At 41.9% G+C, this 22696-nt stretch overlaps 2 protein-coding genes across 16 annotated transcripts in view; one reads left to right on the forward strand and one right to left on the reverse strand.

Moving 5' to 3' along the window:
* Nucleotides 1–22696, reverse strand: part of LOC118511858 (CUGBP Elav-like family member 4) — a 345265-nt gene that overhangs the window by 317004 nt on the left and 5565 nt on the right. The window lies entirely within an intron of this gene.
* Nucleotides 2925–5193, forward strand: LOC118511861. The gene is made up of 5 exons (XM_036055442.1): nucleotides 2925–3108; nucleotides 3476–3646; nucleotides 3709–3990; nucleotides 4053–4309; nucleotides 4446–5193. Exons 1-5 carry the CDS (start codon nucleotides 3048–3050, stop codon nucleotides 4869–4871), a joined length of 1197 nt encoding a protein of 398 aa, XP_035911335.1. The 5' UTR covers nucleotides 2925–3047; the 3' UTR covers nucleotides 4872–5193.

Below are 22696 nucleotides of genomic sequence, written 5' to 3' on the forward strand. Positions count from 1 at the left end.
GAGCGTGGGGGGTGGGAATGACAGGAGGTGAGTAGGTGGGGAGGTGAACGACCCAGGCCGAAGCTCAGTCGTTGGTCAGTTCTGTCCGCTGTGGTTCCCTCGTGCTACGCGAATTTCGGCCCCATGGTTTCCATTTCTGCCAACAGAACAGGCCTGCTGCCACCAACACGGCTGGGAAAATCGCCTCTATCAAGCAGCTGTACAACTGGCCGTTCCACACTCACCAATACATCTTCACCGGTACACTGCTCCAAACCGTTCGGAACTCCGTTGGCCCAGTGAATGCGGGGAGAAAATGTGAAATCAATCTTGCCGTTAGTTTTGTTGGTATCGTCGAGAAACTAACTCGCAAGAAGGTCGATCAACCGCGCCAAACTCGACGGTTTGATGGTACGGTGGGTGAGCCGGAATGATATTGAATCGTTTGGTGAACGGCAGAATTCGTTTCCTCCCATCCAGGCACTTGTATAGGAACGCTATGTAAACAGCGTAAGAGTGTAAAAGATTCGCCGCCGTGGCCCGCTTCCAATCGTACCATTTTGCAATAAAACTGCCGAACGGGGGGACGGACGGATCCGTGGAAAATGCAATAGCGAACCTATCGATGAAAATGGGAACCATATTTTGCTGCCCCGAAAATCCGGTTTTGGGATGTTGTTCTGTTACTTTGCGAATATCATTTAAGTGCAATAGGAATGACATCCCATTTTGAATTCTCACAGGGAATTTTTACTTTTGGCAAATGATGTATAAAATGATTAAAGATATATTTTGTCTCTTACTAACAATAGTCACGAAGCAAATAATCTAAACTATATATAACAAATGGAGGTCTCTAATATGACGAAACAGGATCGCAGGACATGTTTTATTTTTCATAGAAACGTAAGTCATAAATGCCACGACTTCATGGGGTTGTAGGTCCATCTATCTATAAATAGTTATAAGAGTGCAAAAAAAGGTTTCAAAGTTTTCTAAATGTCGGGTGGTCTAGGCGAAAGAGGCGATAAAGCCTATTCTTCATATGGCTGGATCGAATGCAAAATCTTATCTGGATCTCATATGCAGGACTGATTATTTAGTTAACCAAAGTTATTAAGAGTTAACCAAAACAAGGAAGCCAGCAATGGCAGACTTAAACCTGTGAGGTTCTAGAACCAAAGAAGAAGAAGAATAGGAAACATCTTAATATTTCTCTTGCACTTGGAAATGAAGATAAAAACCAGCTTTAGTAATTTTGTTTTCTTCAAGAAAAATATTTGGTAACTTCAACTATTTCATTTAAACTTCAAATTTTTAATGAAAAAACATTAATTCTATAATTTGTTGGGTTTGTATCAGAATGGCAAACAGTACATCAGAGGTTAACTTTCTATTCATCGAATGATATCGTTGTTTTCCCATATCTCGAACTTTTTCTTCTTTGGCTCTAAGTTCTACAAGAGATCCTGAACGGTCATTTATGACTTACTTGACTTAATTTTCCCCTCTGCTGTTCAGTCAGTTAAGTATGTATGTATGTACATTTGAAGGTCTAAATTCCTAAGTATCGAGAGTTAAGTAAGAATCGTAACATTATTGCGCCGTTTAGAGTACAACAAGGAGCGATCCGGTGGCCGAGGCGATAACGGCACCGATCTTCACACGGCAGGAGCGGGGTTCAAATCCCATCCATACCGCCTCTCCGTACGCAGCGCTGACTACTTTGCTACGGGTAGAATCAAGTCACAGAGAGCCAGAAATGGCATGCCTAGACCTCTCGAGGTTGTATTGCCAAAAAAGAAGAAGAAGTTCAGTCAGTACTGCAGTCTGAAGACATCATTTATATGTTATTTTCAGCTATATTTTACTAAAGGGATCTTAGTCGATGCGTTGAATATTGAGCGAAGGGATTTTATTCAAGAGATTTACTTTGACACTGATTTAGTCAAAGCTGTATCGTCCGCTTGTTTAAATTGTTTATTCCTTGTCCGTTTGCATAATTGATTCGTCACAGTTAACTCAAAAATAAGAGTTAATGCTAATTCATGAAAGATTCCTTACGATCTCCTATTCTACGATTCTTACTCTTCTTTCTTGGCTTAACGACCTCTTAGGTCATGCCTGCCATTTCTGGCTTACTACACTTAAATGTTACCACGTAGTTGGATAGTCAGTTCCCCAGTTGGGGGAACGGTCCTGGATGGGATTTTTTAACCCCGGTCCTGCCTTATGAAGCCTCGCCCCGTTTTTGCCTGTACCACCGGGCAACCCCTTACAAAGCTATAAAATTTAAAAACCTAACCATTATTATTGCATAAAAAGTCTAAATATGTAATTTGAGTATGAGTTACTATACTCAACCATGAATTTTTGTTGTCCTACTTCATAAAATATTGAGTTGATATATTAGCTAGTAAAAGCACTGGTCTGCTACTTTAATATTTGTCACTAAAGAGTTGAAGGTGTGCTTTGTTATTTTCCTTGCAGCAAGTGCAATGTGAGTGTAAGTGTGTATGTGTGTGTGCAGAAGCTTGCACACGTGCCACCTTTTGCTAGTTAATGGTGTGCTCTTTGTAACCATAACTAGCATCCGGGCTCGTTTGATGATCGTTTATGCAGTTGCAACATCTGCATTAAACGGCCCAGGAAGTTGTTGTTCAGCGCAGGAACAACAACAACAACAACAACAAAAAACATTCCCAAGCAATTAAAGTGATGATTATTTGCTGAGACATTTGCGCTACGCCCGGTAGATGGCTTTGTTGACGCCAAAATGTGACACAATCACCACCAGCACTGGCCTGCACGCGGTGGTGAACGCATGCGATTACACCGCGCTACATCTAGCAGCTGATTCAACACTATTTAAGCAGTGTTGGTGGTGTGAGCACTTGTGCATGTGCGTACAAATCCAAACACACAAAGCCATACACAACAAAGCGATGCGTGCATCAGTAAGTGTCTCTCGACGCTCGTGCGACTGCTGGCAGCACGGCTTGTAAACAGTCAGTTGCTAGAACTTGTGCCGTGCGCTAGAACACTCCGTACAAGCGACCGCGAGCGGGATGTTCTTGCCCATCGTTTTGATAACGTTATCTGCGCTTTTGCACAGCGTCAACGCCGCCGGTAAGCAAGACATTACGAACACATAATGTAGCGACTACACTCTCGTAAGTGCGAGTTTGCCACATTCTCACCCGCCGGGCATGGGTTTGTGTGCGCAGTGTCGCCTAGGGTCGGGTCTAATTTATTTTAATCTACCAGTCTCCAGCTGGATTATTCAGCAGGGCCAAATTATTAATCAATTCAAGCTCCAGGAGTACAAATCCCTGGACAGGGTTTTGTTAACAAGCATGCTTACATGTGCCGCGAACATTCGGTTGTCAACATCAGAAATTGACGGCCGTCGACTAATTGAGCGTCTCCACCGCAATTTACACGCCGTCTGTAGCGTGGTGTGTTGTAAGTTACTAATATCGTTGGCAAATTGCAGGATGTCGCGTGTACTTGAATGGGAATCTTACCCAAACACATGCGCCACTACTTTTGAAGCAAGTCGACAACCACTACCATCTACTGCAGCCTTCAGGGCCGTTCTTCGAATGGCGTCGAGCAGAAACAATAGTTGCTGGCTGCTCTCCGGCCAAAAACACGCTGACCAACAGTGAGTTTGACATTTAAACTATCCAGCAAAAAAAGATTAAGACTGCATCATTTTTATTTTAGCTGGCACTGATCTGGCCACCATCTCTTGCATCGAAAACCAGGAGTTCAATTTGGTTGGATCTTCAAAACGCATCTCTGTGAGTGATGTTAGCTGCAGTTCGGCCGTTTCCGGAGCAATACAACCTTCCAACAAGCTATGCGCCAATGGTGCTGGCCACCTATATGACGTAGGATTCAGCATCAAAGGGAAAGAATTTATCAAGCTCTTTCAGGTTTGCTACAACGCGACAAAATCGTCCACCATTTACAGCGAACATCAAATTCTTGGAAAAGCTATAAGTCGTACGTATGCACAACGAACCTTTAGAGCTGATAGGGTAATTGTTAATCTTCTCCACTTTTAGATGCACAAATCAACAACAATCGACCAGCATTCAAACTGGGTGGAATCACATCCTCAGTGCGGTTGGCTTCCGTTTACACTCAACGCCATCAGCAGGAACGCTTTACGACGCTGCTTGGTTCATCAGCGCAAGCAGCCAAATACATAAACTCATCATCATATCTAGCCAAGGGACATCTTACCCCGGATGGTGATGCAGTGCTTGATAGCTGGGCGGGTTCTACCTATTTCTTTATAAATGCCGCTCCCGAATGGCAGGTGAGTCTGGCAAGGTCTAGTCCGGCATTAGAAAAGACCGGTCAGCAACAACTATTGCCACTATCGTAATTCGGTTGACCTTCACTGTGTCGTACATATTTTACAACGTTGTTCAATTGTCTGGCGCTTGTTACAGGTTGTTAATGGTGGTAACTGGTTGCGTGTGGAGAATGCGGCTCGTAAGGTGGCATCACAGCTGGACGACACCGTGCACGTGTACAGCGGAGTGTACGACATTCTTCGGCTGCCCGACAAGAACGGTAATCCGGTTTCCGTAAGTCTGGGCGACGATGGTACAGTCGAAGTACCGAAATGGCTGTGGAAGGTGGTAGTTCATCAGCAGTCCGGCAAGGGTATTGCCCTCATCTCGCTCAACAATCCATTCGCAACCGTGCCAGAAACTTTGTGCGAAGACATTTGCTCACGGTACGGGTGGCATCAGAAGGAGTTTCAGGATCTGCGGAAGGGCTACACGCACTGCTGTAGTGTGCCAGCAGCGCAAAAAGCAATCAAACTAATACCCAAGTCAATCAAGTGTAATGAAATGCTTGAGTTACGGTAAAACTGGGGGCAATTTTATATTTTATTTAATACTAATTAAATTTATTAATTGAATAATTTTGTTTTACTATACGGTGTAATGATTGTTAAATAAAAGTAAATTAAACTTAAAAATTAGTTAAATTTTAGTAATTAGTAAATAACGTTAAATTTAACACGTATTTATACATAAAAACCAAATTAAAAAATTATTCAGGCATTACAAAAATAAAAAGCAAAATATCCTTAATTATATTAGAGGGCGTACTAACAACTTAGGACAGACATGCCAAACTTTTACTACAGCCCGATAAGAACTGTTGAAATGCAAATGATAAATTGGATAAATTTAGTGTGTCTATCCAAATACTTCGTCTTTTTCTTCAATGTTTTTACAGCTTAAATAGGTTTTCGACAGTCAACTGCCATTTCCATCACTTAGTTTATACTTAAAACCTTATGCAGATATATAATCTGAGAGTAAAGCCTACGTATGAAGAAATAGTCTGAAAGTTGTAAAAACTACTTAATTTTATACGATAGTTGCTATCGCAGTCCATTTCTACGCCCAAAATATGTTATGAAGTGAAATATTCGATATTGGGTTCATCAAGTCGCTAGGACTTCGCAAAAACTCATTATTTGATTATGAACCTTGAGGTTGGACCACCAACAAGCGATGATTTTTCTGGTCGATAAAGTCAACTTGACTATCGATGAGATTACGCGATACACCCATGGCAAGCTTGACCTCACAAACGCACAACACCAATCAAAGTCTATTAAAGTATCTCCATGCGTCCCGCGACTGCTTTTATGTCTTAAATCCGGCCCGGGACTCAAAACGAGTTTGACATTACTGACTTAGGGCATAGTCGTCTAATAATCTACAACTATGAACACACTCATTTGGCACTAAATCTTCGCCAACAGTTGAATGTTTGTTTGAAGCCAATTAATAAATGACAAGCAAAAGATTTAATTTTGAACTGGTTCATCATCTGAAAATCTTTACAATTTACTAGTCTAAAAGTAATGATTTTTTTTCTTCACGCTTTAACATTGAATTTGTACACTGTAATATTATGATACCAATTAAAATGCACCGCTCAAACACAAAACAGCTAGTATTGGTTCTTCTGTTTATGCTATTCATGAGTATATAAAAGATTCATTATAGGTACCCTGCTATTTCAAACGCATTTAAACATTCTGCTTGTTTGATAAAACCCTAATAAACTACTGAGCTAGTGTAAATTTATTGGGCTGACTTTAAATCTAACAACCTCATCACGATTTTTCTCCACCAGCCGGATCCAGAATGGTCCATTACTCACAAAACAATCTACATCTCATCTTGCATATCTGCTGCTGGTGTTTTTTTTGCTGGTTTGGCCCGGAAAAACAGCCCCACTACAGATACAATACCCTAACGGGATGTTAAGGGCAGAGTCATTCGAGCCAACTCTCGAGAGATCACATCAAACAGTGGCCCCCTACAGAAAGGGATCGTAAAACGGGTACCTATTCATAATATCACTTCAATACTGGAATTTCAAAATCAGACAACGGCCACAAAATTTACATTCAAATTAGCTGCGGTCCCTCCAGAGTTGGGATAAAGTTTACGCAAGCAAAAATAAAATATGCGTCAAGGTTTGTATTTTTATTTCCATCCATGCCGCTCTTTTTTTTTTTTGCTGTTGCTGCTCCACTTGGTGTCCATAGCACTTTCGCTCTCGCCTGCTCAATGCCTGCGTTCAGATTCATGCTTTTTTTTTTGGTGTGGTTGTTGTTAGCTTTCAGTGGCAGGCTCCCACAGCCAATAGCAATTCGCATTTTGCTGTCCTGCCCAGCTGTTTTCTAGCTTTTATCGTGCTGACGTGAAAGCCTGCTTTTTGCAGTTACTGCAGCAGTCAGTTCCTTTCGTTTTGATAAGAAACTCAACAGTCACAGGACAGCTTTTCCGACACAAAATCAACGACTAGCGAGTAAGTTGGAGGATGGAACGTTGTAAAAATGGTAGAAAACAACGAAACCCGTTTGCATTTTGCTTCAGTTTGCGGATTTGGACCAGCTACACCCTATCATCAAACCTCAAAAAGCATAAAATCGCATGCTTTTGGATTTAGTTTTAGATTTTTAAGTCGATACAGTGAATATTGAGGTGAATTTAAAATCATTCCTTTGTACAGAGCGCCTATCCAAATCTTTTAAGGCATAGGTTTAATACCTCATAAGATAGCTAATGTTTTCTCCAACAATATTCATCTTTTAAAATAATGTGATTCTTTTTCTAGCCAAACATGAGATGAAACTATTGCAGCTTATTCTATTAATTTTCTAAACGATCCTTGATCAATTTTTAAATAGCTTTTACGTTATGCACCTTATGGCATTAATTCTTAAACGGATTTGTCTGAGGAACTCAAAACGTGCCAACATATCTCAAACTGATCCCAATGTTCTAGAACTACGCATAATATACTTCCAACCCAGTTTATGCAATCTTATTTAACGGACACGTTATACATACAGCCTTTCAAGCCGAACAATTCACTCAACAGGGAAAAACATCATAACTATCCCGCAACGAGCAACTTCAGCGAGAGCGATAGCCAAGGCACCGGGGAAAAACGTGCACCGGAATTCTGACTCATGACGAAGACAGCATTTCCGGCGTTCAACAGAGGGAATGGTTTTTCGATTCACTATGATAGGAAACTGGTTGTCCGCTTTCAGCCTGCCACGGCACCGATCGGATTGTTGTGCCCTGAACTAAACACCGTCCTCCATCATGACTTCACGGGATGGATGCGATGCAGAAGGACGATTGGGAAGCGAGGAAAAGAGTGAAAGAGCGAGAGTGAGTTGGGGATGAAATAAATCACGATAAGAAAAGAAAGAGCCGAAAGGATGAATGGTGCACCGACGGGAGAAAGAGGAAGCGCAGAGAAGAATAACAGGAATAAGCGATGAACAGAGCGATGTGCCGGAGAAAATTTATATTCCTACATTTATATTATCTCGCCCCAGTTGAGGAGCATAATGACTCCACCCGGGCGATGACGATGACAATGACAGTGACGATGATGAAAACGAATGCCAGTCAAGCCAGCATGCCGAGTCTGTCAGTCGGAAACTGAGTCGAGCGGTGGTGCAGGACAACAACACAAAAAGCACACGAGACAAGGACAACGAACCCTCGGTCCTCGGTGGACGATACAGCGCGCGCTAGGAAATGTGGCTTTTATGCACACAAAGCTTCCCCTCTTACATTATGTAAAGTGGGTAACATCGATCTAGCTGTATCTAATGATCGATGCACGCTCCAAGGTAAAGGTAGAACTGAGCCAATATATTCCAAACCATTGGATTTAAACTCAGTCAATCTTTTTGCAAGTACAGCAGGAGAAAAACTGAAGATGAAGTTACTTGGTCCTTAATCTCAACATGGAAATTCAGCTAGTTCTAGTCATATGCTCTCAAACCTAGAAAAAAAAGGATATCTATCGCAAGCTAGTTCTAGATTTACGATCCCCTGCGAGATAGCTGTCCATCGCAAAACCACAGAAATGGAAATCAATTCTCGTACACGTATTCCCCACCGAGTTTCCACCACTAACCCCAAAACCGTTATCATCGCATTATACTTAATTGCCTTAAACGGTGCGTTTTTCTGTTTAAAAGCGAGCTTCAACTGGAGAGAGTTTCACATTCCTTCGTTCCTCCTTTTTCGTTCTGCGCGTAATTGTTTCTGGCACGGAATTGGGATGGATTTGGACTTCCGGTAAATCTGGTTGAAGTGCTCGGGCACAATTTATAGCACGTACCGCCGATAAATAACTCACTGTTTCTCGTTCGCCTATACTAACATGATCATTGTTCTAGGGGTTTCCTTCTGGTTAGCTGATGCTACCAAGACCAAAGCGTCGGATACTTCATATCTCACGTACCGGGTCGGCTTAGTCCTGATGAATGTGGAATGTGTTCCATTCCAGCAGCGGTGGAGCGCGAGTACAGATCATCGATTGCGACGATTTATTTGCGCCTTTGACTTTGAACCAACCAATGATGTCCCTAATGATGATCGTGAGAGTTATAGATTCACAGGCAGTAAGTTCAGTAAAAACAAGCAAATGAGATAGTGCAGCGACATCCCAGGAGCTTCATAATTATTCACTCCATGAACTTCGAATCCTCAAGAAATTCTAGCTCATACATTCCTCCAATAGATAAAGGAACACGTGGAACAGATTTAAACCACTTTCATCACCATGCTCCACCAACTCACGTGTAGTCATTTACGGTGAAGCTCTATCACATGTAAAATACGACCGATAAAACCATGGAAAACTTTTTATGATGTGTGTGTGTGTGCTATTTACAACAGTGTTACATCTCGGTCAATATGCTTCGCGCTCGAGATTCCTTTGTTCTCGGGCGTGTCTTTGTCAGCTTCAGAAGCTCTCCTTCTCTCCCACTCTCTGTCAGTGTTGCCCTGTTGCAGATAACAGTGTAACAAATGGCACGATCTACAACAGCAGGCCATGCAACACAGTCACCATGCGGGCGTGTGAAATGGGATACGCTTATCGCCGTGTATTTCCTGCTAGGATCTGATAATTTTTCTATAATCTAAAAACCGGAACGTAAAATATGCATAGCGGCGAAGTTACCCGCCCTAGCTTCCCACCATCGATCTCATCATCACCAACGCTCCCCAGTCGCCCGAACCGGGTCCTTTTTTAACCACTGTTTTCTACCAGGTTTCCTTGGGTCTGTTTTTTCCTGTATCCTTCCAACCAAACTACCACTTACTCGGACATGGCGCGTTCATTTGCACGGCTCTCGCTCTCGTCGCTTGTTTTATGGTTGCACACCTCGTCAAGGGGATCAATTTCCAAAACGTTGTGCACGGGCACGAAACGGTACGGCACGAAAAACCATCGACGAACAGCGCGCATCAACCTTTCACCGCCGCTGGACAGACACCGCTGGCCCGCGCAACGGTTGATTATGTTCGTTTGCCTGCCTTTCGCCTGTCGTTCGCTAGTTTTAGCCATGCTTTTTTTTTTCCATTTTCTCCGATCACAACGGGACTCAAAAGCCACGGGGTACGTTATTTATCTCACAACTTGTGGGTGTGTATGTGTGTCTGTGTATGTTTTAGGTTAGGTCCTCATGAACAGAAACAGCAAGGTGCCGTGTGGCCCAGTTTACCAAGCTTACATCACTGTCTTGTCGGTTGATAAAAGATCAGCCAAATAAGGACCACTTTTGCGATTGAAATCGCTTCGGCCTAAACTTCTCTATGCGGCGAGGGCTGTGAAAGCGGGACCGCCAGGTGACGGGCATCTGGGCATGAATGTATTCAACGGTCCGTCGGGGCTGCTTCCGATCCGGCCAAGCAACGGGCCGGATAGATGACGTAAGATCTTGGTAGAAATTAAATTTTCATGCCTCACTTACACGGTGGGAATGACTTTTCAGTGCGAACCGACAACAACCCCACAACCGCCATTATCGGGCCTACCTGTCCTACAGCGGGCCAGCCATTTTACCCCGTTCTCAACGGGGACTCAACGAGTTCTTCAGGAGCTGCTCTCTTCGTCGAGTTTTGGCGTTACCCCGGCTGTGACTCGAAACACCTCAGCACCAGGGTTTCCGCTCAGCAAGACTTCACCCGAAACGTAATCATGGATCTGCCTCTACACAGCTACTGATGATGATGATGATGATGGTGATGATGGTAATGATGATGTGTGAATGTGGCGCTTGTCGTGCTAAAGCAGCGGAGAGTAGCAGGAGAGGGAGAGAGAGCGGACAAATTCATTTCCTTCATCCGATGGCTGTTCGACTTGCTCGAAACACACGCTGCGGTCTTTACTGCAAGTCGCAGCTCATCAAACCGGCAAAATGCTCAACCCGGGTGTCCTGGCAACGACAGCCACACTGCGAGTGAACCAGTTACACCCCGAGGACAGCAACGACCCGTTCCGACCCGAACTTCCCTTCACGGCACTGGAGGCATCAGCCCACTGAGCACTGTACTGCTGGCTAGCATGCCTTCCTGTTGCAAGGTGTGATGAAAAATGTGATAAATATAAGCTGACTACCATTGATATCGATCGCTAGCAGCAAAATGGAGCGACAGAGGCTACGAGTTAATTAATCCAGCCTAAAAGTCATAATGAAAATTCCACATACCAGGCCCTGCATGCATGTGTGTGTGTGTGCTTTATAACGGTGACAATTTTTCAGATGCCTTTTTTAATTCTCACTTTAAACAACCACCATGTTGAAGCTCTGATGGAAGAATGCTTTCCATTGGAGCACGATTTTTGTTTTCGTTTAAATGCTTTCAATTCTGGAAATAGTTGACAGAGAATATTTTTATAGGATGGTATTTATCGAAAGTTAGTGAGTGATACAACTCAGCAAAACATGTTTTTCCATCGCTAAATAAAGGCTGGATGATATTTATATCTAACGTGGGCCTCACCAGGCAATTTCAAACCCAGCTTTAAGACTTCTAGCAACTCGGAACCTTTCCATTTGCCTCTAGCAACAGCGAACCTCTTTAAATATCTTAGGCCCGATTACAAAACCGACCCAGTCGGGCCGGTCGAAACATGCTGACGCCAATCATTGGCAAGATGATACGTCTTAATCATGTTTATACTTTCCCCTGGAACTATTCTTCATCACATCCTGCCTTACGCTACACACGTGTTGGACAGATCTTGCATAAGAAAGCGAGTCCGGTTCCTTGCCAGTGCCGTTGCCGTTGGAAGGTGGTAAACAAAGATTTACTTATGAATATCAATATTTGTTTGCCGGGACGGCCACGAAGCGAGTGGGACTGGGCAAAAGGGATCTTCATCAAAGTTGAGCTGTTATTAATTATAAAGTGGACCGGTTCTATCTTCAAGCACGAGGCTCACTGTAGGCTTCACTGAAGTATTCATGACTTGATTAATGCTTGCGGTGGTAGTCAGATTGTTCAGCCTATTTTAAGCTTTCGGCGTATGGTGTTTTATTGGTCGTAAAGCGTTGATTGAAACAACTTGTTATAAGGTGAAGCTACCGAATGCAGTATTGTAGTTGAAGAATTAATAATTGTCGATAGGAATTGGGGCATCATGAGGAATTACTTTGAAGCCTTATGGAGATGATTTTTTAAAGTTTGAACTGAGTTTTCCTTTACAATAAAACCTTCTTCAATCTGACCCTAACATAAAACTTCCAACTGCTTGAAACCCAACAATCAATGACCCCCGACACACATCGGCTGCATAACAATTTGCCGGTGTTTCTGCCACCGAAAACCCATCCGAAAATACCCTGAGCAAACCCATAAGTATCGATTGAGGTACTCCATTAACGAAACCATCAATAAGCCACACCCTGCCGATTGGTATTGGAACAGCTTCATTTTCGATATCCGACAAACCGACCACTTATAGCGCGACCCGGACCCGTCGTAAACCGCCGGGCGAGCGAAACTTATCCGCGCTGAAAGCGCTTACCTAGCGAAAACCTCTCAATTAGCACCTTTTCTTCAGCTACAGCCAACCATCGCCAGTCGATAACAAATTTAAGGCCTCTAATCAGTTTGAGCGAACAAATCGATCGGAAATCTCGATAACGAGTTAACCTACTTCGCGCAATCATCCATCCGCTCAACGGTGGCTGGCTCACCAGCACTAGCACGGGGCAAAGGGACCTCCAGCGGCGGTGAGTGGGCGACGTCGACGACACTGCACCGGGAGGTGATTGGTGAACAATCCCATCTCGTCGACACTCGGCCGTGAAGTGAAAGGATTGCCGGCGACATTTATCGAGGATACTCAATCAAGATAGGCAAAATGAATCGCTAATGAAACGCTAATGCACTTTGACGACCGATCCGTCGGTAATCCGTAGTGCCCCGTCGGGCTGTGCCGTGGGATGGACAGGGCCCGGTAGTGCAGCCGGTAGGGAACGGTAAGCTGAATCTCGCAAATAGGATGCTTGTATAAATTGTGTAATTTATTGTTATTACAAACCTTTGCCGGCGGGTCATTTTGGCGGGTGCTCTAAAACAAACCAATTAGTCGTACGCTTCCGAACAGTGGAGCAACTTCGAGCCATTTCCCTCGACGGGTTTGTGGTATTGCTGAGCGGGTAGCAACGGTGTAGCGTGGTTGGTAGCAGCGGGTGTAAAATTGATTTTATTTCCTTCTATACGGTTCGATTGGGTTTTCCATGTGGTGAATACGGGGTTAGCATGGCCGACACTTTCTTTTTCCCACCGATTGGATGACTCATTGGTTTCTTGCCTTTTATCGATTTACGCTCCTGAATCCAGAGCTTTTCCTGAGCTCGGTCTTTTGCTGCTGGTGGAGCTAGGAACAGTTTGTTTTAGTTTTGTTTTTCGTGACTGTCATTGTGACTTGAAAATTTGGCTTTCCGCAGTCAGTGTGTGGCATATTGCTAACGAGAATCAGAATTTTGTTTCAAATTCGGGTCGGTATTATTAGAAACAATATCGCTATTGTAATAAGGATACGAAATATATAAAAGAATAGATAAAAATTCAACGTTACAGGCAAATATGGCTAACAGAGCACTTTTTAACATGACCAAGTCATGTTAAAAAGTTATATTTTATTTATATTTATAGCAGTAATAAGAGAATTATGTGTCGCCAACGTTAGGCACAACATTAGGCAACCCAGGCAACAGAATCAAATATAATTCAAGTTTTTAATGGTTTTCTATCGCTTGATTTTTAACCTTGGCTGTATGCAGTGGCGGATCTACCTAGGAGCGCAAGGAGCGGCCGCTCGGGGCCTCGTCGGTTAGGATGGGGGCTTCGTCGGCGAGGGAATTCCTGTTGTTTCCCTCTTATATCATGAATAGAGGGGCCTCAACTACCATTGCGCTCGGGGTCCCCAAATATCTTGACCCACCACTGGCTGTATGATTTGTTTTGCGTACTGGGAAAGGTTTTGGACGGGATTTTACCGCCGGTCCTGCCGTGTAAGGATCGGCGCCGCTGACGCATCTTCCATCATCGCACTGCCCCGAATGGAACTAAATCTAGAATAAAAAAGGCAACTTTTTACATTTACATCAATTGAAATGGATCAAGCGTAGCCATCAAGTGATTATTTATCAGGTGACAATATATTCGATTCTTCCTTCTGAGTTAAAGACAAAAAAATGGTCGAAAGGCGGAATAATCCTGGTCTTACCAAATGCAAATTCATTCCAAACCTGGAAAACTTTGTCATAAATGTCTACAAGGCATTCAAATTTTTTTATCCAGATTCATAGCACAATCCAGATTTGAATGTTTTTTGCAATAAAGGTAATATTAAAACTACGATAGGTCTATAGCACTTTGCAATTTATTTAAGATTTCTTCCGTTTAGGACTACGTAACAAGCTCATTAAAGCTGCTTGAAAATTCTCGTGTATAAAAATGTCTTGTGCGGGGATATTTTTTTTTAACTGATATTTTTTGTTGCTAAAGTGTCCATTGTCTTAAAACGAAGTCATTTTAAATAATTTATTTAAAAATATAATCATAGCAAAACCATATCAAAAATTAGTATTCGGAACCTTTTCTCATTCTAGTTGACGTTCCGAACCAAGCTCTACAAATTTACTTTGAACATTCAGAGAAAATGTCTTCTTATCACGTAACATAATCTCGTCATAAGTCAATAAACAAGTATCAAATAATAGAGGAGTACTTATTCATAAAATAAAAATACATACACAGCAATTCTTCGATATAGCCTAGAGGTTGGGATAAAACGCAAATGATGAAAGTCGAATTTCCGCGTATATTGAATTACTTCTGACAATCCATTTATTCAGGACATAATTTTGTATGTATGGGAAATTGTCATGTTTGTGTGGCCGTTAAAAAAATATTTGTTATAAAAATTCGTAGTCATATTAGTCACCCACGAATACTAACACTTTTTGCATTATTATGCGTCAACATTATGATTAAACTCTAAAATTTTTTTAAGTTTTTTCGTAAAAACAATTACGAGCCTTCAGTTTTAACACATTTCCAGCGCACAGCGCATTTTCCTACATCGAGCATGGCGTTTTTTCGTGGAATTGCTGTAATATAGTCTGTTTTCATGGCTTTACATTTCACAACTCCAGGCGAACAATATTTGAATATTATTGAGCATTTGACCTACTGTCGTTCGTGTTTGTATTTTAAACCAAGCGATTCTCTATACATTTTCTTTTATTTTATAATTTCCAAATATGTCAGCATTTTTTAAAGCAAGGCCACAATCCTGATTTCCTGTTTGTACTATTTTTCCTTTGGAATTATAATTAATGTTAAAGATAAGGTGAAAACATATTGATCTCAGTCACAGTTGGATTAGTTGTACGTTCTTTTACAATTTCTTAACTCATATCTGAAGACTCAATGCTTCTTCTGCCGCTATTTCCCAATATATCTCAAATCCTATCATCAGGAAATACTACTCAGTACAAATAAACAGTCTGTGCAAGCGAACGTGGAAAGCGATCCCAAACGAAACCCCAGGTACTGAATGTGAGCTGCAAGTAGGTGACGTACGAGATACAAATCCTTTACTCCCCGAGGGTGATGATAGAAGGGAATCGGATAAATTGATAAAAATGATTCGAATCAATTTTTAATGCGATTATAGCGTTCGTGCAGCACAGCCAATTGAGCTGTTTCTTTGGCGTTCGGTTACTCTCTCTTCAACCGTATTGCAACGGTTTACAAGGCAATCCAACGATTTGGATTTTCCCTAACGTTTCTACAACTGTGGTCCTTATGCTTTACAACATAGATAAGATCCACCATAGCTATACTACTTATTGGTTTCGATTTTCTGACGACTTAATTTCCGCTAGAAGAAGCTTGTTGGAAAGCTATAAGAAATCAATAAATTGTACCAAAGAAATAACTTTACTTATACTTTCAACTTTAAATATTTCTTCTTTTTTTTTTATTCATGAAGAACGGCCTGGCCGTATTGCTAAATATTTCTTCTTGATTATAAAGAATTCTTAAAAATATAATTAAAACTATTAACTTTATCAATACAATAAATTCCTCTTCAACTTATCCAGCTCTCAACTAAAAACAAGAGCTGTTTCCTATACAGAAAACCCAAAAACCGGGATTTTATCGATTTGAAATGTTTGCAAAACGGTTCGGCTTTTACCTCCCGAACATGGCAGAAAGGGATTTACAATCCCATCGACACGGGACGGTAACAAAATCCGATCGAAGCAATTGTCTAAAATTGTAGCAGCGCTATGTGTCGGTTGACACGAAACGATTCCCGTTTTTCTCGGTCACTGCAAACAAACGGAGAACCGAATCAAATAAGATGGCAAAACATGGCCATCGACCGAACAACACCTTAAAGGATGAATCTGGTAAGCCCTTGCAGTCACGAGCCAAACCAAATGATGGTTTGGCTAGGCCTTACGGAATCTGTGCACCTTCACCGGCTCCGTCTCGGGCAGCTGGTACATGCAAGTGTGTTGCTTCAGTTTTTCGCAGAGCTTTGCGTATCAACCAGCAGCAGCAGCTCCCAGAAGCGACCGCATCCAGCTCCGGACGAGCGCTTGCAAGCGTACCTATCTCCGACATTCGTCTTAATGATGGTGTCAATGTTTTGTTAAATTTATTCAGACAACGAAATTCGAAACACTGCTACTGGTTCGCTCTCGAAGTTGCTCGCAGTGGAAAGTTGCACCCGACCGCCTTTAACTTTACCGAAAGCGCCTTAGCCCTTTTTGTCGTAGCATCAGTGCCGGGGCGTTTATTTATTGACGTTTCATTTTCTTACGCAAATACTCGAGAAAAGCTTTTCCCATGTCACGAGGACTTCCACGGCTGCCTCCCCAAGCCAATTTTATGCTCGGCAAAGCCGGCTGACATCGTCGTACTTATGGAAATACATGATGTACAAACACTGCACGGGCGCTGGATGTTTCGAACCAATCAAGCAGTTTCATTTGGGGCATTCGAGTGTTTCTTTGCTTTATTGTCTTTCCAAATTGAACGTATTCTGGGGCTCCGACAACGCCACCACCAGACAGTTTGCACCCGTGCCGAAGCATGGCAAGGTGCGTACCAGAATAAATATTATTCTTGTGAATGAGTTCAGCAACCATGTCTACGACAAATTGTTAACAAATAGACAACGTTTTGAACGGTGAAATACTCTCTCTTTTTTGCATGAAATATGTATCAGGGAGCAGGACGAATTTTGCAATGTTGTTTGATGATAAGAAATTTGTATTTTATTTCATTGCATGATGAATTTCATATCGACTTTCTGTCGCAAAAGGGGTTGAGGTACACACAACTCATGTGCAAGAATTTCGTACCCAAAGATGCTTTCGAGACAACTCTATTTCATCAGACTCAGTCTTCACTCTGCCCGTGCACTACTACATGTGTGACCTTCAAGCAGTATCCTGAAACGTCCTCTTCATAAAATATATGCTTGGGCAGTCGAAGGTAAGCTACTGCCACCAGCACTGGCGATACAATCGATATTCACTCATACCGCACATGCCAAGTATGCCGACGCAAACTGGGGTCGGTTCTCGAGCAACGGAAACAACATTCTCACATATGTACACGATATTGATTGGAGCCAAATTTATGATGTAACATAATCATTTTTCTTCGCTTCCTATTCCCATCACATCAAGGCGCTTCGCAGCCGAGCCGGCCCGTACTTCGGTATTGAAAGCAAATCTGTTCAAATTTCTTTCGATTGAAAACGGTTCCGAACAGCCAAGGCTGGGTCCGGAGGCCGCATTGAACGAACGTGGAAGACGGCAACCGAACCCGTGCGATGGGTTCCGTTCCGAGATCGTTTTATTTTCACTTAAATTTTACTTCGCTCCAGTGAAAGCATCGAGACCCTGTTTGGATGCTCGGTTATTTATTTTCCGTTTCCCTGCGAGTAATTTTTACATCTCCACAAGATTGAAATACCGGGCCAAAGCAATTGAGGTGGTTTGAAGTGCCGTTGCCGGTCGGCTGGAGTATGAGCAGTGGATTTTCCTTTTCGGCTCGCAACTCAGATCAGCTTTAAACTGTGTTGAAAAGGGTTGTTAAGCGTATGCCTTGTATGTACGGTGAAAATATTGATTTTTCGAGCATTCATTCGTCGTTTCTTTTGCATCACAAGAAATTTAGTTCTCTCTGAGTTTTGAATTTAATCAGCAAGCTTGATGAAGGATAAAAATTATTTCAGTTGAAAATGTATTAACGTTTTGAATTATCTAAAAGGTAATGACTAACCTCAAGCAGTAAAACAAGTCTGACAAACTTCTTACAAAAGCAAAAAGTTTTTTTTTAGTTTCCAAGAAATATTAAATTGGGAACTAAGTGGTTCAACTGATCGATCGATTGTCAAACAAAGACCTCTAGGTCCTTTAAATTAGAACCATATATAATAAAACTCTAGGTAAACCTATTCATTGAACAAAAACAAACTTGTTTAATAACCCTGAAGAAAGGGTCATGCTTTAAATAATGTAGTGGATTTTTTGGAAAAATCATTGGAAGATTCACGCAATCCTTTCACGTGGTCGAGTCATATATTTAGATTGAATTACGTCCATTGAATAATGTCTTCATCAAACCTTACAGAGAAAAGTAGCCAGAAGGGTGGCCGTCGATTAATAGTGACGATTTAAAGATAATTGAGGAAATCAAAATCTTAGACATTATCGCAGTTTTCTATTACATCCCAGGCATAAAGTTCTGAGCTATCTTATTTTTCTTATCAGCTGCTACAAGCACTTTAAATTGTAGCTCAGTCAATTCGTAAATTGCTACATCAGTGCTAATGCTCATGTTTGTCAGTCCAATAAATTGATACTCTTCATACTCTTACAAATAAGATCTACAAACCTAACTACGAGCTGAGCAACTCATTCAATGCTTAATAAAATAATTTTGTATTGTATTAACGCCGCATAATAATACCTCCTGTAATGCACTACAGCAAGTTTTCTTGTCTATGCACAGGTAAAATAAGTTTCAAGCAGTTTTGCAGAGCAAACATTACTACAATATTCTTCTTCTTCCTTAGCACTACAACCCCGAGAGGTCTCGGCCTGCCATTTCTGGCTTTCTATGACTTCATTTTACCCGTAGCAAAGTAGTAAGCCCTACGAACGGGGAGACGGTATGGAGACCGCCGTCGCCTCAACCACCGGCCCCACATTCCTGCAATGGTAACAGATTAATTAAAACGTCTTTAGCAACACATTTGGGTTTCCATATGAAGGATTAATTGTTAGCCCAATATCCTCGGAACATCCTCACATAATTCTGCAATTATTTTCTAATGCTGAAACACATGTACACGAAGCCATAAGACGATAGGGTACAATTAAAACCTACTGAAGATCAGTCTCAGTTGTTAATGTGGAAGTACTGTCGTAAGCTCATTGTGAACAATTTAGTTAAAACTTTCAATGATATTTAGGACTCATTTCACAGATTTGATATGGTGCGCAAATTCAACTCGAAAATGTGCACGTAGTTAACGCGGGCTACAAACTCTTCAAAGATGTCTAAAATCTCAAAGTCAAAGATGGTAATGATGAAGTTAATGCACAAGAGATAATCTCATCATTGCGACCGTTGTGACTGTTCATATAACAACAACATTTATAGACAATCAACAGTTGAATGCCTTAGCTTATAAGCAGTTCTTATACTTCTATACCTCCAGACAACAATAAGATTTAACAGATCATTATGTTAGTATAGTCACATAAATTTAACCTATCATATAACGATACAAAGACAACTAGGAAACAAACACACATAATCTTCTCACACAATTTAGCTAACATTGCCGGTCTGACTTACAGTGCCATTTTGGCCTAATTTTTCTCTGTTTGTTTCTCGTTTGTATAGTTATATTCGTTTTTTGTGTGCACTGGTCGGTAAAGTTTCCTTTTAACTTAGCTTTAGAATCTAAGATTAGTTGTTAAGATTAAGCATTCTTTGTAAAGTCCGAGTAGCAAATAGAACGACTTTCAAAAATAAAAGTAATAATTACTGCGGTACTGATGTCTTTATAGGATAGAGGGCGAAACTTGGCAAATGCCAAAACATTGCACAATTAGGAAACGACGGTGTTCTCCAGACGTAAAACGATCAATTCAAGCTAACATAGTGTTAAAAAGACTGTAAGGATTGTCGAAATTCCACGCACAAGTAGTCTGAGATGTTCTTGGATCCGGTAACTACAGCCGCATATGCTTCAAAATCAGTAAACATTTCATAATTAAACTTCGAAAACGTTCCCACGGTAGTCTGTCATTGTAAAAGAATGCATCGACCCCTGTATTGTTGGAGTGCAAGACAAATGTTGGAGTGCAAGTCAGTTAGCAGTTCAAGATGAAAAGATCATGTTACAAGGGAACAAACTTAGCCCAGATCAAACAAGAATTTGCACAGAAGTACAATAAAAATGAAACTCTATTACGATATTAGTCCTTAACTATCCTCCAACCATAAAATGTAACTAACAGACATTTCAAAACATCCAATTCTATCTAGACTTACACCCTAGATGCCATGTTACCAGATGACGGTAACATCAATAACCGAGTAGTGATTATGTTTTTCATTATTTATTAAAAACGGCCCGGCCTTTTGTTTGTAATGATTGTCTTCAGAATAACACAAACATTCAAAAAGAGTGTTGAGAATAACACAACGTTTTAAAGCATTTTGGTTAAATTGTAAATATTTGAAGCAATTCACCTTTTATGCTTCATTCTCATTGTTTTTCTTTGAAAATTTTGATCATAAAATTAAGGAGAATAAATTAAAGCAAAAGTTTCCGAAGTTTCCCGGCTCCTATAGTTTGGCCAACCTTTTTGGAAATGTTCGCGTTGCCAACTTAAAAAATGCGATTTTCGGGACCACTCTTTCAACAGGCACGAGGTACGTTAACAATGAATGAAGCCGCACGTGATTTTTGTTATTTCTGCTAACGTGACTTTATAAGTTTATCACAACACACACACAACTGACGGAACGGCTCGCTGCCAGGCGTTGTTGCACTAGCGCTTCTTATCCGGCTCCTTTCCGAACGATCCCAAGGCTTTCAGCGCAAGGTGTGCCCTTGTGGGAACCCGACCCCTATGCACCGTCGACCACTTGAACGGGTTGAAGCAGCCCCTTGCAAGTACGTAATGCAACTGTTGCAACTCGAGCCTGCCTGATCATAACATCGGTTGTTCATTGGCATGCAAACTATTGTCAGCTCGAACACCACGTACGTTCGGTTATGTATGAACACAGCGCACCACTGAGGCGCTCGGGTACGACCGACCGAGCGACTAGGTTTCGTTCTATCTGTTCTGGGTATAACGATGCAACCCTACTGCACCTACCGCTCCCGATGGTTCAGGGTTCTGGGAACGGGTGCAAGTGTTCTGTTCCGCCTTTGCCCGGCTGTTTGTTTGTTTGCCTTCTGTGTCTTGTGGATTGTGGGGCCAAAGCGAAACCGGGGAAGATTTATACTTTCGGGATCTTGTGATAATACTTAAGCCCATTTCTGGATTGTAGCAAAACGAACCTGCTTAAAGCGGGTTATCGGTATGTTAAGACGCCGTTCGGTGGTGGACAGAGCAAGTCATGTTTGCGTTTAAAGTGGGATGATATTGTTGCTCTTACCTAAACGGAATTCGAGGATTACCCGCTTAATGCATTCCGTTCGGGAAGGCCAGCAGAAGATTGCAATGAAAAATGGAAGAATGTGATTTTTGAAATGCTGTTGTTCCTATTAAAGATCTACCAACAAAGGCATCATATTCAATCCTAGTTTTTACGACTGATGTGGATAATTTTTAAATGCTTCGATAAAATGGCATTAAATTCTTCAATATTTTAAATTACCCCTAACAGAGCAGAGTAATGCATATCGAATTGAACCACAATTTTCATCAATTTTCTGGTGTTGAACCAATCTTTAAAGCTAGAACTGACCTCATTTTCTATTTGCTCAAACGATACAAGGCAGAGAAAGCGTTAGAAGACTGAAGAAAAAAACCCAATACTCTAACGATGCTGCCCTAGCGGATGGCAGCCTGTCGTTTCTGGTTTTCCAACTTCCAACGGGAGTGAGATACCGAGAACATCCCACGGACAGATCGGTGGAAACTATCGGAAACTGCGCCACGGCACGGTGAAGATGAAGAAAAACTTCATCAGCTGCTCTCCGGTTTGTTTGTTTTTTTTTCCTGCTCATACTCACATTTCCCTTTGCCCCAGCGTCTCCTCTAGCCCCCCTCCCAGAAGTCCCCTAGCCCTATTCGAGTCGCTTTATCTACCAAAAACGCTGCTAGAAAGGCTAAGGCAGGTGACAGATACTACTGCTTGCCAGAGTACGGATAAAACACGATCATCCAAGGTGTGCATCGGTCCACCACGGTGCCACAAGATGAACGTCGGATAGCATGAGTTGCCGAGCACGACGCTGCCGAACGCCGGGGCCAAATTGAGGGAAAATGCTTGCCGCCGGTCGAGCCTACAGTAGCAAATCCAGCATTACCGAGTTATAGTCGAAGACGAACGCTTCAAAGCGGTTTGCAGTTCCGTGGCGAGGAAGCGGACGACAAAAAAAAAGAGGGCGGAAAAGAAAAATGAGCTCGCAAACGGGAAAGAGGCGAAAAAAAACATGGAACTGAGAATACGTAAAATGAGAGCATATACTAATGATCGCATATATACGAACAAATCCTTCCAGCGAATTCGTGTCCTTACGGGTTTGGGGTGAGGTGTCGCCTTCT

The sequence above is a fragment of the Anopheles stephensi genome, chromosome 3 (assembly GCF_013141755.1).
Source record: "Anopheles stephensi strain Indian chromosome 3, UCI_ANSTEP_V1.0, whole genome shotgun sequence".
Classification (NCBI taxonomy): Eukaryota; Metazoa; Arthropoda; class Insecta; order Diptera; family Culicidae; genus Anopheles; species Anopheles stephensi.